Raw genomic sequence first — 14,131 nt, 5'->3', positions numbered from 1 at the left:
AACGCCAGTGCGCAGCCAGCACGGGACCTCCAGAGCGATGAGCGGCTGTGTGGCCACGCGGCCACACAGGTAATGGGAACATTGATGTGGGTTCATCGCCACTCCCAGACTTGACCGCATAACTGAGGCTCACACTCCAGTGCCATAATGAGGGAGTGCTGCACCGTCAGAGATGCTGTCTTTTAAATGATCTCTCAAGCCGTGACCTGCCTGCCTGTTCAGGTGGGCATAAATGTTTCCATGGCATGAGTTGAACAAGAGCAGAGAGTGTCCCCCCATGTCCTGGCCATTAGTCATCCCCTCGACCAATGCCACCAAAACAGATTAGCTGGTCATTCATCTCATTGCTGTTTTTGAGACCATGCTGTGCGTAAATTGGTGGCCATATTATCTACAAAACAACAGCAAGTAATTAATTGAAGGTGATGGTCTTAAGGCAGCCTAAGGATGCGAAAGGTGCTATATGACTGCAAGTTTTCATTACATGGTCTAAAATGAAGTGAATAAACATGTTCTAATTTGAAGAATCAGTAAGAAAATATAATAGTGTGGAGCTTTTAATTAAGAAAAAACTCTCTCTCGTATGACCGAGCAATAAATTACCCACTCTTATGCAAAGACACTGATTAATTTGACGTGCATGCACTTGCCTTCACTCACTGGTTGCAGTTTAGTAGTAAAGAGCTGTTAACTTTAAACAAATTGAAAAATGAAGTTTAGAAAGTTCCCAAGCAATCATTTGGACTGCAGAATGTGGTGAAGCATAAGCAAGGAGACAAACTCCTTGAAGAATACTGTTTGAAGAATGTTGTAGTTCTGTCTAAAATACTAATCAAAAGATAGACAGTGAAGCTTCATTTTTATGAATTCCTGGGCACTGACAAGCTGATTCTTTTAATATGGGCTTCATCTAGCTAAGATTTGAGGAGGCTCATCTGAACCAGGCAAAATATTTGTTACTGTGAGAGGGGGTTTGAAGTTTACACTTTTAGGATTAGTGTCACCTTAAATAAATGTCTACTATTACTAACAAGTTAATTTATCTCTCTCTTAGGCAATCCCTCGGAACCGAGGATGACTTGCTTCCACATTAAAAATGAGTTCTCAGGTGACTGATGAGTTCAATGCGGGACCTACAGTCTCTGTCACAGGTGGGGCAGATGGTGGTTGAAGGGGCGGGTGGGTGGGGTGCTTGGGTTGACGTGCGCTCCTTGCGCTGCCTGCGCTTGGCTTCCGCTTGCTCCCGGCGAAGAGACTCGAGGTGTTCGGCGCCTTCCCGGATGCTTCTCCTCCACTTTGTGCGGTCTTGGGCCAGGGATTCCCAGGTGTCGGTGGGGATGTTACACTTTTTCAAGGAGGCTTTGAGGGTGTCCTTGAAGCGTTTCCTCTGCCCACCTGGGGCTCTCTTGCCGAGCCGGAGCTCCGAGTAGCGCACTTGTTTTGGAAGTCTCGTATCGGGCATGCGGACAATGTGACCCATCCATTGGAGCTGATTTACCATATACAAGTTAATTTACCATTTGGTTAAGATGCACACTTCTAACTGCTAGGGACTTCAGGGGCGATTTTCAACTGCCAGCTGCCCATTTCTCGCCTGATAAATGGGCAGCCAGTAATTGAAAATTGAGGGGAGGGGCAGCACCTTGGCCACTCCATTAATGCCCAAGGCCTGCCCGATACATTTTTCAGGCGGGTCTGTAAATGGGCGAGCAGCACCCCTGTCTGAAACAGGCAGGAGGCTGCGTAAATATGTAAATTAGCTGTCTACGCCAGTTGCAAGGCCCTGATTGCAGTTTTCAGGTACAAATGGGCAGAGTGGGTGCCGTGCATCCTCTGCCTATTTGAACCAGGCATTGAGAGGCCTAACCAGCAGGCCTTAAAGAGAGGGCTAGGGGCCACTCAAATAACAGCCCAGCAAACTTTTAATTTGTTTTGGGCAGGGCCAGGAGAACCAGGAGTGCTCTTCTTGGACCCTCAAAAAATTCCGATGTGCTGCTGGCCTGTTTGGGACCCTCCCCGGATCACCATCCCCTCCCCCAACAAAGCACGCGTTTCATCCAATTGAAGACTTTACGGCACCAGAGGAATATCGGCATTTCTGAAAAATGTACCCAAGTAAGATGAACAGAATTGTTCGAGGGGCACCGCCTCTGCCACCTGTGGTGAGCTGATCTGTGACTGTGTGGGTTTGGCTATTCCCCACTTTTCCTGTTTGGAAGACTAACGCATTCCCTCCCTTTTTTATCCTGGTGTACAGCCCAGGATCCTGAGCATGGGAGCCGGCCAATTTCCCTTCCACAACTGGCAGGCTGTTAGTGAGGCCCAGTGCTCAAAATGGCTTGGGCCTCGTGTGAAGTGGTTGCTCCACCAACTTCGCACCCATTTGGGGAGGAAGTCAAAGGTCGCCCCCTTTGTGTTTAAGTCCCACCAGCAGCTGACAACTGGGTATTTTCCGGTGATTCATTTTGTGAGATCTCAGCAAAACCGCTGCAATGAAAGCTGTGAATTCCATCAGACTCATAGGGTTCCTCCTGCTGACAGAGTACCCAGGAGTCACTTACCTAATTGCCCACTACCTCAGCTTCCACAGGTTGAATGGAGACAAGCAGTTATGGCAGACAGATGAGGAAAAGTAATGGTTAATTCAAAGCATATTTTCTGAGCGTTCAGCTTGCATTTTTGAACAAATTCAACACTAACTGGGTGAAATTCCTCCCATTAATATTTTATCAAAAATGTTGATGTTTCAAAAGGGATTTCCCATTTTGAGCTCATGGCAAGTTTCTTTTTGGTAAAATTACTGACAGGAGGAATTTCACTCCCAAAGTGATGTGAGAAAGTAACACAAAGATGGAATTTGGTCTATTCATTTCACAACGGTGAATGTATAGGAAAATTGTTCTGTATATAAGAATAAGCCTCTTACCGTGAATCTCTGTTGGTCATTATTTGGATCAAAGAACAGTTGCATATAACCCTTGACAGGGTCATGATCGAGTTCTGTAATGCATCCAGCTAGATCTTGGTTAAAACCCAATGTGACGTAAATGATTGTCTTAAAATCAAAAGTGGTTGAGACTATGTTCACATGTTCTGATGAAATTCCTTAGTTCCCTGTTTTAATGAAGGGGTTAACCCATTTAAAATAAGTGGGTAATAGGCTGTGCATTTTTTTTGCTTCCTTTGAAGTAAATGGGCAATGCTTTCATTAAAAAGGTAGACAAAGAATTTTATCCAAGCATGTTAACATGTTTGTTTCCCAGTATTTTTTACTTGTGTATTTATATAGCACTCTATCATACTCTCAGAAAATCTCAAAGTGCTTTACATCTATTGAATTACTTTTTGAAGTGTGGTTTATTATTTTAAGCAGGCAAACACCGCAGCCAATTTGCACACAGCAAAATTCCAGAAACAAGATAAATGACCTGTTTTTGGCAGTGTTGAGGGAGGAATGCTGACCAAGATAACTTCCTGCTCTTCTTCCAATTATACTAAAGGGATTTTATGTCCACTTTAACAGGTGGGCGGAGCCTAGCATTAACATTTCATCCCAAAGACGGCATCTCTGACAGTGCAGTGTTTCCTTGGTACTGGAGTATCGGTCTAGATTATGTGTTCAACTCATAGAGGCTTAAATCCTTAGAAGCAAGAGGACAACCAACTGAGCCAAACTGTAGTCATTATAAAATAAACTCACCTACAGCACAAGTCTCATTATCATTCAGTGAGTCTCACTGTTTTGGGACTGTTCTCACTAAATCGGTAGTGTTGGTATAAGTTATGCACTACTGTGTGCTTAAATTGATTTGTAATATAAGGAGTCATTTGTACTCTAAGTACCAGTCTCACTGGGACAGTCAGTTCTCTGGTAAGATCAAAAATGTTAAAATTAAGCTTTTAAACTTGGCTTGTGCCAGACTTTAATTAAATTGCAGCAGGTGCAAAGCCTAAGCAGTGTTGGACCATCTCCTGGAGATGGTCTTACACCCTCTTGTCTAAGTGCATTTTGGGTGACCTTGTACCTGAATTACACCGCACTGTTTGTGTTAATGCAAAGCTGAGACTGCTTTTCATTAGCATAAGACTAGTATAAGTGGCCTATTACTTTGACTGTTCCCACTGCGTTTTTAAATGTATGAAACAATTCCTCTGTAGAAATAAGAAACTTGAATACTAGAAATCTGAAACAACAGAAAAGTCTAGAAATGTTTTGTGGGCCAGTCAGCACCTGAATGTTTCAGCGAACCCTGCCGGTGGGTTAGTGCCAGGAATATTGACTTGCCTTTTTTCCCCCAGATGTTAACCAATCAGCTGGGCATTTCCAGCATTTTCTGGTTCTATTTCAACAGTCGCAATGTTTCAATCACTCAATACAACAGATTGTAACGACTGATAACTGGAATGCGAACAGAAAATGCTGGAAACACTCAGCAGGTCAGTTTCAGGATGATGGCCTTTTGTCAGAACTCTGTGGGCTGGATTTTGTCAAGGGGGAGCTTTTGGAGGCGGGACTCCCACTTGTTGGGTTTTAGTCCCGCCTCCATTGACTTGTGGCCAACCCACACTATTTTCCCTTGATTGACCTTGTTACGCCCACCCAGCGGGTTCAGCAGGCCAATTAAGGGAAAGCCAGTTACAGATGACGTCAGCGAGTGCCGTTTCATCTGTCAAGAGCTTTTGACAGATGAAATGTCATCGTTTGACAGCTCTGTGAAGCTGTCAAACACTGACAATCTGTCTTCTAAGTTGTGTCTTTATTCAAGACTCAATTAGAAAGCCTTCCTGAGCAGAAAGCAGAAGGCTGCAGCTTTTGACAGTTCAGCGGCCATTTTGCTTTCTGTGCCGGTGAGCTGAGGGACTCCCGAGACCTGAAGGGAGGAAGCCTGCAGGAAGTATAGGTAAGTAAACTTATTGAAAAACTTTACACAAACCTCACACACTTACCTCTGCACACATGCACCCATTACTCACCTGCACACCGGACATCTTGTCCCCTCCGACCCCCGCAGACCGACGGCCCACCTCGCTGACCCTGGCGAGTTTCGGAGCCATCAGGAAGCCCACACTTCAGGGCTCAAAATAGGGATTAGCCAAAAAACTGCCGGTTAACTACCTGTTAACAGGCAGTTAATTGGCATTAATCCCCTTCCCACCTCGAGGAGGCAGGACCCGGCGTGGGTCAGCTACCCGCCTCCTGGCAAGATGGCATGGAGGCGGGTTGGGTACCCGCCCCCTAATTCTGCCATTTTCCCGGCAGTCCCGACTCCAAACCCGCCTCCCCAGGGCTGGCAAAATCCAGCCCTGTTTCTCTCTCCACAGATACTGCCTGACCTGCTGAGTATTTCGAGCATGTTCTGTTTTTATTTCAGAATTCCAGCATCCGCAGTATTTTGCTTTTGAACTAGTAACTGGTTTGTCTCTAAGAAATACTTTTGAAAAACTTGTTAATTCTGCTCCTAATAACCTTTTTTCCCCCAAAACGAAAGAAACAGATTCGATGTTGAGGAGCCATGACTCGTGAATATCCATATTGGCGTCTAGCTAAATATGTTGAATCGAACCAGCCAAGTTTGTAAACTTTGTTAACATTAGATTCCAAAACATGTTGAATAATATTCCTTCACGGGTGTGACCCTCAAACACAACACCTCACTTCTTAAGCCCAGCACGTACCGACATGTGCCAGACACCCACGCTATTTTTTAAAAAGCGTTAATTAAACGCTTGCATGTGACATGCCTCTAAATGTCCGACAGGTTTCACGTTCGATTGAGCCTGGTGCTCAACACACAATCTGCGCCTGTTTTAACAGTGCCTTTAACAGTTGCCCAACATGACCCTTTTAGGGTCATTTGCGGGATGTGCAGGGGTGGTATTTTAAACTTTTTCACTGTATCTGACTGAACGCTCAATGATATAAAAATGTAATTGCTATCAACTTTTCATTTTTTTAAACAAAGTTTAAAACATAATCTATTAAATTATTGATCTAATCGTGTGAGATACTGTTAGCCTTCTCTCTACTAGATAATAATGAACCGCTAGTGGCAAGATCGCTTATGGTGAACCTTTGCTTCAGAAAGATTATTAATAAACGAAGATAAACTTATAAATTATGGAGTGGCCGATTCTATACTGAAAAAACACTAGGTGGCACCATTGCACATCGAATAATGGTTCGACAGACAACATCACTGGTTTAAAAAAATGGGGTTGTCTTTCATGTTTCTCGACTCAATCTCCTAGTAACAGAAATGTCCTTACACTGTTCGGTAATTTGCAATACGATCAATGCCCTTTAACTCACACCTACTGAAACGTATAATAATAAAATAAAACTAGTATTAATCACCTAAGAATTGAATTTACTTGTTTTCTATTAGCGTCAAGAATCAGTATTAGAATGATACATGTTGTTGGAGAACTGGGTCCTGATTATAAACTAACTTCGTTACTGTGTTTTCTAGCTAGTATATTAATTGTATCACAACGTGTTCCCATGATCTATGAGGAAAACTAAATCAGTTCAGTTTACCTTGCGCCAATTATAGTCCTGCTGCATTACTAAAGATTGTTTCTGACATCTAGGGACAGGCAACAACTGAGAAAATAGTTCGAAAAACTGCAGCTAAATTTCGTTAAACGATATAAGGGGAGCAGCAGACTTATTATACTGGTGGTTTGCTGCTTTATGTCCCTGGCTCTCTCCTCCACTGTCTCATTTAAAAAGCCCCGAAAGATAAAATAGGAACAGTCACACAGTGACTGTAAACATGCCTCTTCCTAACCATGTGCAACTGGAGGAAGCATTGCTGTACATTGATGTCAAGGACATCATTAAGTTTTATGTGAAATATTGCAAGATAAAAGGACATGTGGTAATTTGTAGGGACTGTCAGTCTGTATTAAGCGCATCTTAAAATAAGTACAATTGGATTTGTTGGGCCAGCTATACTGTTCTCTAAAATAAGGGACCCTCTTTCATATTAGTCACTTTTCACATTCTGCAGAGTTGTTTTGTTTTGAACCAACAGTTTACTTTCCTTTACTTGCACCTGTAAGTTTTTCTCGACCCTCATAAAAGTGGACATCTTTCCAAGGAGCAGAATTGATTCTGTTCGCGGCTTTGCTCCATTTTTTCGTGGCGCATCAGATAAACAATTAGTCATCTTCTGACAGCGAGTCCCCGCACACTGGGCGCCGCTCGGCGGTGTCAGTCTGCGGGGGCCTGGAGAGCACCTCTTGGCGGCCCGTGACTCACACACAAGTCCTCTGCTCCGCCGCTGTTTGCAGCCTGTTTCGGCGCACCGTGGAAGGGTATTTCGCAAAAGGTACAGACAACATTTGCATTGTTTTTTTCTTTATGGCGTCTGAAACCATGGGAAAACCTGCAGCACAGGTTAGACCACACCTAACACCCTGCAACCAAAACAGTCTGCTGGATTGCTGGAGGTGGGTTTTATAGTTTTACACAACCTTGATTATATTACATTAAAAAGAACACATTTTAATCGCCGGCATGGACTGGTTGGGCCGAATGGCCTGTTTCTGTGCCGTATATCCGATGTAAATTATATATACGGTTAAAAGTGGAAGATCTACGAATTACAGATTAAAGGATTTCGATATTTATGTGACAGCGGCTGATAAGTTGTATCTTTAAAAAAAAGTATTCAGTTTAAAGCCCATTGCAGCTATTCAACCAGGAATGCATGGTGAAGTTTGAGTTGCACCTTTAAAAAATTATAAATATGATTCTTCAGTGGACCCCGTCAGTGTGGGTTAAACACAGATTATCAGACGACATGTATATATTTCCTTTGTACTTTTTTTTCTAGAATACGTAACTTGCCGTCAACAAAAACTATCCGGAGTTAACCCCCCCCCCCCCCCCTTGTAGGTCGGGTATCACCCTTTTAAGAAATAAAACCAGAGTTATCAAAACTGAGAAGTAAAAAAAAAATACGAGTCGGAACTTGTTCCGAATTCTGTTGAAATTCTTCAAGCCCCTTAAAATGAATGCTTGGAGGGAACATCTACAAAAAGGCAGACACTTTTAATAGTTGAGGAAGAGTGATAATAGACTTGGCTCCACAAATATGAGCGTGGGAAGTCTGAAAAAACTTGGACTGGTTCTCTCGGCGACATCTCTGGAACCAATAAGCTTCCTGTATCCACCCTTCTGTTCCATATAATTAGGGGTTTAACCACGCTGGGATTGTTGGGTTACATCAGTTTGCTTTGAGTTGCAGTTGCTGTAAGGATCTCGTCTCCACGGCGCAGAGTGATGTGTGCATAGTTTGATCTTTGCATTTTAAAGATCAAATCGTCTATTTTTAATATATATATATATACATATATATATTGTTTGGAACAATGAGTGGAACCTATGAGAAAAAGCTGCCCAGTCTTCTTACGGACATCCAGGGCTCTATGGGATGCCACCCTGCGAAAGATTCTCCAACTCTGCCAGAGTCTACGGCTACAGATGTTGGTTACTATAACCCACAGTCCTGTCATCCTCAGCACGATTATTATCCGACTTCAGCCTATTCTCAGCCGGTGAACCACTATCCGTACCATCAATTCAATCTGAGCAATATTCCCGGGCCTGGCTCCTATTCACAAAAGCCCGAGTATGCTTACAGTAACTCGTACCGTCAGTATGGGCATTTCAACAGGGATCATCAAATAGCCGCAGCCGAGAGAGGTAAAGGCGCTTTCAAATTTCCCAATCGCTGTCTGTAGCCAGAAACAAACTGGAAGACATTCCAGCGGAACGTTCAGTGCAAACGAATTGCTGGGTAGTCATATTCCCTGCATTCCCTTACAGGAGAGAGCTTGAGACCTGGAGGAGTTCTGCTGCTTGAATGACTGTTAAAGGGAGAATGCCGTGCCAGTGCAGTGTAGTCTTTGAATCCGAGCGTTCACACCTGACCGGACGCTTCTTAAAGCGATCATTCAGTTTACTAGGTGCTATTTTACTAAACCTTTCCACGATCTGAGAAAGCTGAAACACTGCAGAAAGAATGCATGTATTAGAATGGAGTGTTTAACTCGATAGAATATGCACATGTAATCTCTAGAGCTGAACCATTCGAGGTAGTCTGGCGCTGTCATTATACAAGCAGAGTAGGGTGCCACCTCATGCTGGACGACAGGGTGTCCGGTACTTTGTCAAGGGAATGCATTGTAATTGGTTGAACCACCCGGGGTGACTAAAACGTTCTCGGCTGCAGAATACTCAGGCGCGTTTGACAATATCAAATAAGACATGACACAAATGTTCATTCGAGCAGTGGCTGGAACTGGTGCAAAATCAGTTGCACGGGACTCGAGCGAAAACACCAACTCACGTGTGAAAGTGAAAATCAGTTTGTATATTTAACAGGGGCTTTTTTTAAAATCTCTCTACGCGAAAAAGTGGAAATTACCACCAATCGAAAGCATCTGTCTCTAAGGAAGTTAAGACGAGATCACGATTAAACACACTGTTTAAACTTGTTACTCTATATTTCTTAGCAATGATACAAAGAATCATTCAGAGTACAAGCTTGTTATGTATATAGGAATGAAACAGTCCCAAAACCTGTTTATAGAGACATTTGAACCCAACAGGGGTTGTGAGGCCAGAAACTAGGTCGGGGCATTGGGTTCGAGTTAGGGCGTAGACCATAAACTGGTTTCAGCACTTGGCCGGAATGAACTCTGTCTCTCTTTGGTCAGGCTCGCTGTTAACCCGCAGACCCGACTATAGTGAAATACTAAGAGCAAGCTAGGATGTGCTGCAAACGTGCATTGCGGACAGGGAAAGTTGAGTTTTAATCCCAAGTAATGAATAGTTCTTCCTGCCACTATTCTAAAGGGACAAATGCAGGCGAAAATAATAACATGGTCACACGATTCCAAATGGAACCCTGTAAAGATTGTCCTATGGTTAGTTTCCTCGCTCCGGCACTGTGCGTTTTCACTGTGTCAGGATGGCTTGCTTAATTGTTTAAGGATTTCATTACCCCATGGGCACACTACATATGTAAATACATAAAGTCATTAATAAGTAAAGATTAGACTGTATGAATGACGTGAAACAGGAAACCCGAAAAGGGATTTCACTATTCAAATGAGATGATAAAGCTCTGGCTTGCATCTTGTAATAATAATTATCAATAATAATAATTAGCAGTTTCCTCCCTCTTTCTATAATTTGTACCATTAAATAAAACATTGACTTAACTCGTGTAATGAATTAGGCACAGAGTTTTGAAGTGTTGAACTCCTGAAGGAATGTAACAATATAAGATGTTCACTCTGTATTGCATTTGGTTTACTTTGCATTCACAACGTGAATTGGAATTCCTGCAGCGAGGAAGAAATTCTTTGCCTCGTCTGACCTCTTAATTGCTGCGTTGCTTTTTTTTTAATGTGAAATCGCGACAATTCAGAGAGTCTATGTTTAATTGTTTGTGATGTGCTTAAGTTTCAGTGAAAGAAGAACCGGAGCCCGAAGTGAGAATTGTCAACGGGAAACCCAAAAAGATCCGCAAACCCAGGACAATCTACTCGAGCTTTCAGCTGGCAGCTCTGCAGAAACGCTTCCAAAAGGCGCAGTATCTGGCACTACCTGAGAGAGCTGAGCTGGCAGCTTCTCTGGGACTTACGCAAACACAGGTACACTCCACTCTCACAGTATCGGTGCACCCATTACCTTTACATTTCACTCAATACCCCTGGGCTAAGGCTTGCCCTGGGAGGATGCAATAAGAATCAGTATTGATTTAAGCTCCACACCCGTTTTATTGCTGAGGCAGGCCTCGCTTTTTTTCTACACTGGCTCAAAAGCAGGTACATCAACAACCTAAAGCATGATAATGGGACACTTGAAATGCAAGCTTTCTCTCCATACTTGTTTCCCAAACATTCCTCACAATCTCGCATTACCATATTAATACGCTTACTTGCATTTTCCCATTGCTTTTTCTGTAGCTCAAATAATCTTTTTTATAATTATTTATGCTATTATATATGTTTTACTATAGGTATTTATATCGTTCGTTTTTCACTGATTGACTAGCTCTGTCCTCTTGTTACTAGTATATCTAACTTTAGAAAATAAGAGCTAATGAAATGATGACAGTGGAAACCTGTTACATGCAGTACGTAGGGCAAATTCATGATCAGACATAGAACTGGATTGGTTTTACCAGAATGTATTCAGTGACAAAGAAGGATTGAGCAAACATTTGCACAGATCCGGCATTGTAACTATCTGCAGACACGTGGAGTTCTCTAAATGCGCGCGAGAAATCATTGGAACAATGTGAAAATATTTCAGCCAAAAGGCCTCAGAAGCGAGTTTTCTACATTGTGTGTGTGTGTGGGGGGGGGGGGGGCGGGGGGGCGGGGGGAGGTGATTGGGTTGGTACTGATTACACAAGAGTATCCATGGAGTAAAAGAGACTCAATCGAGTTTTATTTTTAAAAGATTACCATGTATTAAGTAGAAAGTACTAAAGAATGAACAACAGAAAAAATGTGTCATTTAAGTCCTAGATACCATAAAGGGGCAACAGTAAAATTATTTCTACAATAATAGTTCTTTCAATCTACTTTTGAGGGGTGAATTTGTAATGGTGCCTTTTGCTAATTATTGACATGCTTTCTCTATCATCTTCTCGGTACTTGACAACAATGTCTTACCCACCAGTTCTCTTTATTTTTTCTTTCCCGCCTGGTCAGGTGAAAATCTGGTTTCAGAACAGAAGATCCAAGTTTAAGAAGCTATACAAAAACGGAGAGCTGACGATGGAGCACAGTCCCAACAACAGCGATTCGATGGCGTGCAATTCACCCCCTTCTCCGGCTGTTTGGGAGAGCCATAGTTCGACTAGGAACCCCCTCCAACATCAGACCCCGCACAACTCGTCTCAGAACTACCTGGAAGACTTCAATCACTGGTACCCCTCAGGCTCTCACTTACCAACAACAAACTCACTGCACCAGCCACCACCGGCTCAGAGTACTGGAGCAGTCTATTAAAACTTTTTGTTTTTTACTTCAAAACTTTGAAACTCTTGAACTTTTTATCTTTTACTGTTTCGGAAAACGACAGCAACTACAACAACAACAACAACAACTTGCATTTATATAGCGCTTTTCACCGTAGGGAGGGAAAGAAACGTCCCAAGGTTCTTCACAGAAGCGTCAAAAGCATAAATAAATAAATAAATAAAACTGGACGGCCACGCTGCATGGAGAACCAGGGTAGAAATGAATTAAAATCATCAGGACAACTCAGTAACTTCCAGACTTTCCCCCATTCATTTCTGTAGTAATACACGTCAGTTCTGTATATAATACCAAAAACTGTATATGAGGAACAAAAATCAGGGCATTTTGTAACTCTGTCAGTTGTCAGATCTCCACTGCACACTGAACTGTTATAATTGTTCCCAATTTCAGTAACAAACAACATTCTGCATTGCTTTGCCTATGTTTTGTTATATTATTTAAGTTTTTTTTTGATCTATTGGAGTGGTTAAATTATTACTGCCTGTATATTATTAGAGTAGCGGCCAGTTTGTTTGATGTAGCAGATATGATGTATCCATTGAACTATGTCCAATGCAGTATGATAAAAAAGCACGGTGTTCACTGTAAAATAGGAACTCCATTTCCAATAGACAATATGATGGAGCACAAACTGACAAATATCAGGAACTGTATTTATGATGCTCTGAGGGTATCTTTTTCTAAAAAAAAAAGTGTACATAAAATTTTACACATCAATTGTAAAATAATAATTAAGAAAAATCCTTGCGGGTAATTTCTAAGAATATATGTGACACTGGGAGGAACTCCTCAAAGACACCAAAATTTTATCGCAACTATTTGGCTTGTAAAGGACACCCAATACACACAAACCTCTGTTGTAACTTGCATTCTGTTTTGTAATAAATCCTTTAAATGTTTGTTTGACGATGTTCTTGAGAATAATGTTAATAAAAAGTCATCATTCCACGGCTTGTTTTACCCTCTTTATTTCGGAAATAGAAATGATTACGACTTGAAATCTATTGACAAGATGGTTTATCCAAAATGAAACTCTGTCTGACTTGAACCCTAATATTCACAACATGGCCTCGTCACTAAGTTATAAAAGTCACCATACAATAATTAAATATTCATACTTCCACTTGAAGTTGCATTTTAATCGGAGTGCCATCTTCGATAGTATTTATTTCCATCATACATATTCTGAAAGTCACAATTAAGCAGGGTGGGGTGACCCAAAGTTACACCTGCATATCACTGAGGATGAAGGGCTTCTGTAACGTGGGTCAGTTCTCCGGCCCATTTCCTGAATCATGGTTAGGTAAAAGTATCAGAATGGACGAAAATATTACACACACACACACACACACACACTAAAACAAATGAGAACTCCACATAAGGCTAGCATGTGGCTAGTAAATAGTTAAACGTACACCCATCTCCTGCTATTAAAGGCAGTTTGGTTTGAGGGCTGCGTGCAAAAGCTCTATAGGCGACAGCCAGGCAGACATTCTGGAGACACTGAGTTGTGTGGAGCAGGATTTTATTAGGCGCGACTGCCAGAAAAAAACTGCTCCATCGCCTGGGGTTAATATCGTGCTAGAGCTCACATACCAGCAAGTGCATCAAAGCTGTTGCAATTGCCAGGCTGACTGCAACAGGAGCTGCCTGATTTAACCCTATTCTTACCGAACTCGACCTCCGAATAGAAGACAGGTCCGCATTTCCACTCGGGGACAGGGGCGGGAGGGTCAGGGGGAAAGTGGGGTTGGCGAGGGAAATATTTGAACTTCATCCAAATGACAGCGTTGTCTAGTTATTGCTCCCTCTGTTGTGTCTAATGTATCAAAGTGATGTTTAGTATGGAAACACACTTCAACATATCTCAGTGTCTTCAGGTAATAAATTAAGTTTGAAGTTCGAAATAATGGCAGCACGGTGGCATAGTGGTTAGCACTGTTGCCTCACAGCGCCAGGGACCCGGGTTCGAATCCGGCCTCGGGCGACTGTCTGTGTGGAGTTTGCACATTCTCCCCGTGTTTGCGTGGGTTTCCTCCGGGTGCTCCGGTTTCCTCCC

The 14,131-nt window shown here is 42.5% G+C and overlaps 1 protein-coding gene across 1 annotated transcript; it reads left to right on the top strand.

Annotated features, from left to right (window-relative positions):
- The first annotated feature begins 8,230 nt into the window (after window positions 1-8,230).
- Window positions 8,231-13,013, top strand: dlx3b (distal-less homeobox 3b). Its single transcript, XM_085966311.1, has 3 exons — window positions 8,231-8,713; window positions 10,481-10,671; window positions 11,740-13,013. Exons 1-3 carry the CDS (start codon window positions 8,380-8,382, stop codon window positions 12,037-12,039), a joined length of 825 nt encoding a protein of 274 aa, XP_085822437.1. The 5' UTR covers window positions 8,231-8,379; the 3' UTR covers window positions 12,040-13,013.
- The last annotated feature ends 1,118 nt before the right edge of the window (window positions 13,014-14,131 follow it).

The sequence above is a fragment of the Somniosus microcephalus genome, chromosome 24 (assembly GCF_052327205.1).
Source record: "Somniosus microcephalus isolate GS21.2 chromosome 24, FLI_Smic_1.0, whole genome shotgun sequence".
Classification (NCBI taxonomy): domain Eukaryota; kingdom Metazoa; phylum Chordata; class Chondrichthyes; order Squaliformes; family Somniosidae; genus Somniosus; species Somniosus microcephalus.
Note: the sequence above shows the minus strand (reverse complement) of the source record. Positions and strands in the feature narration are given on the sequence as shown.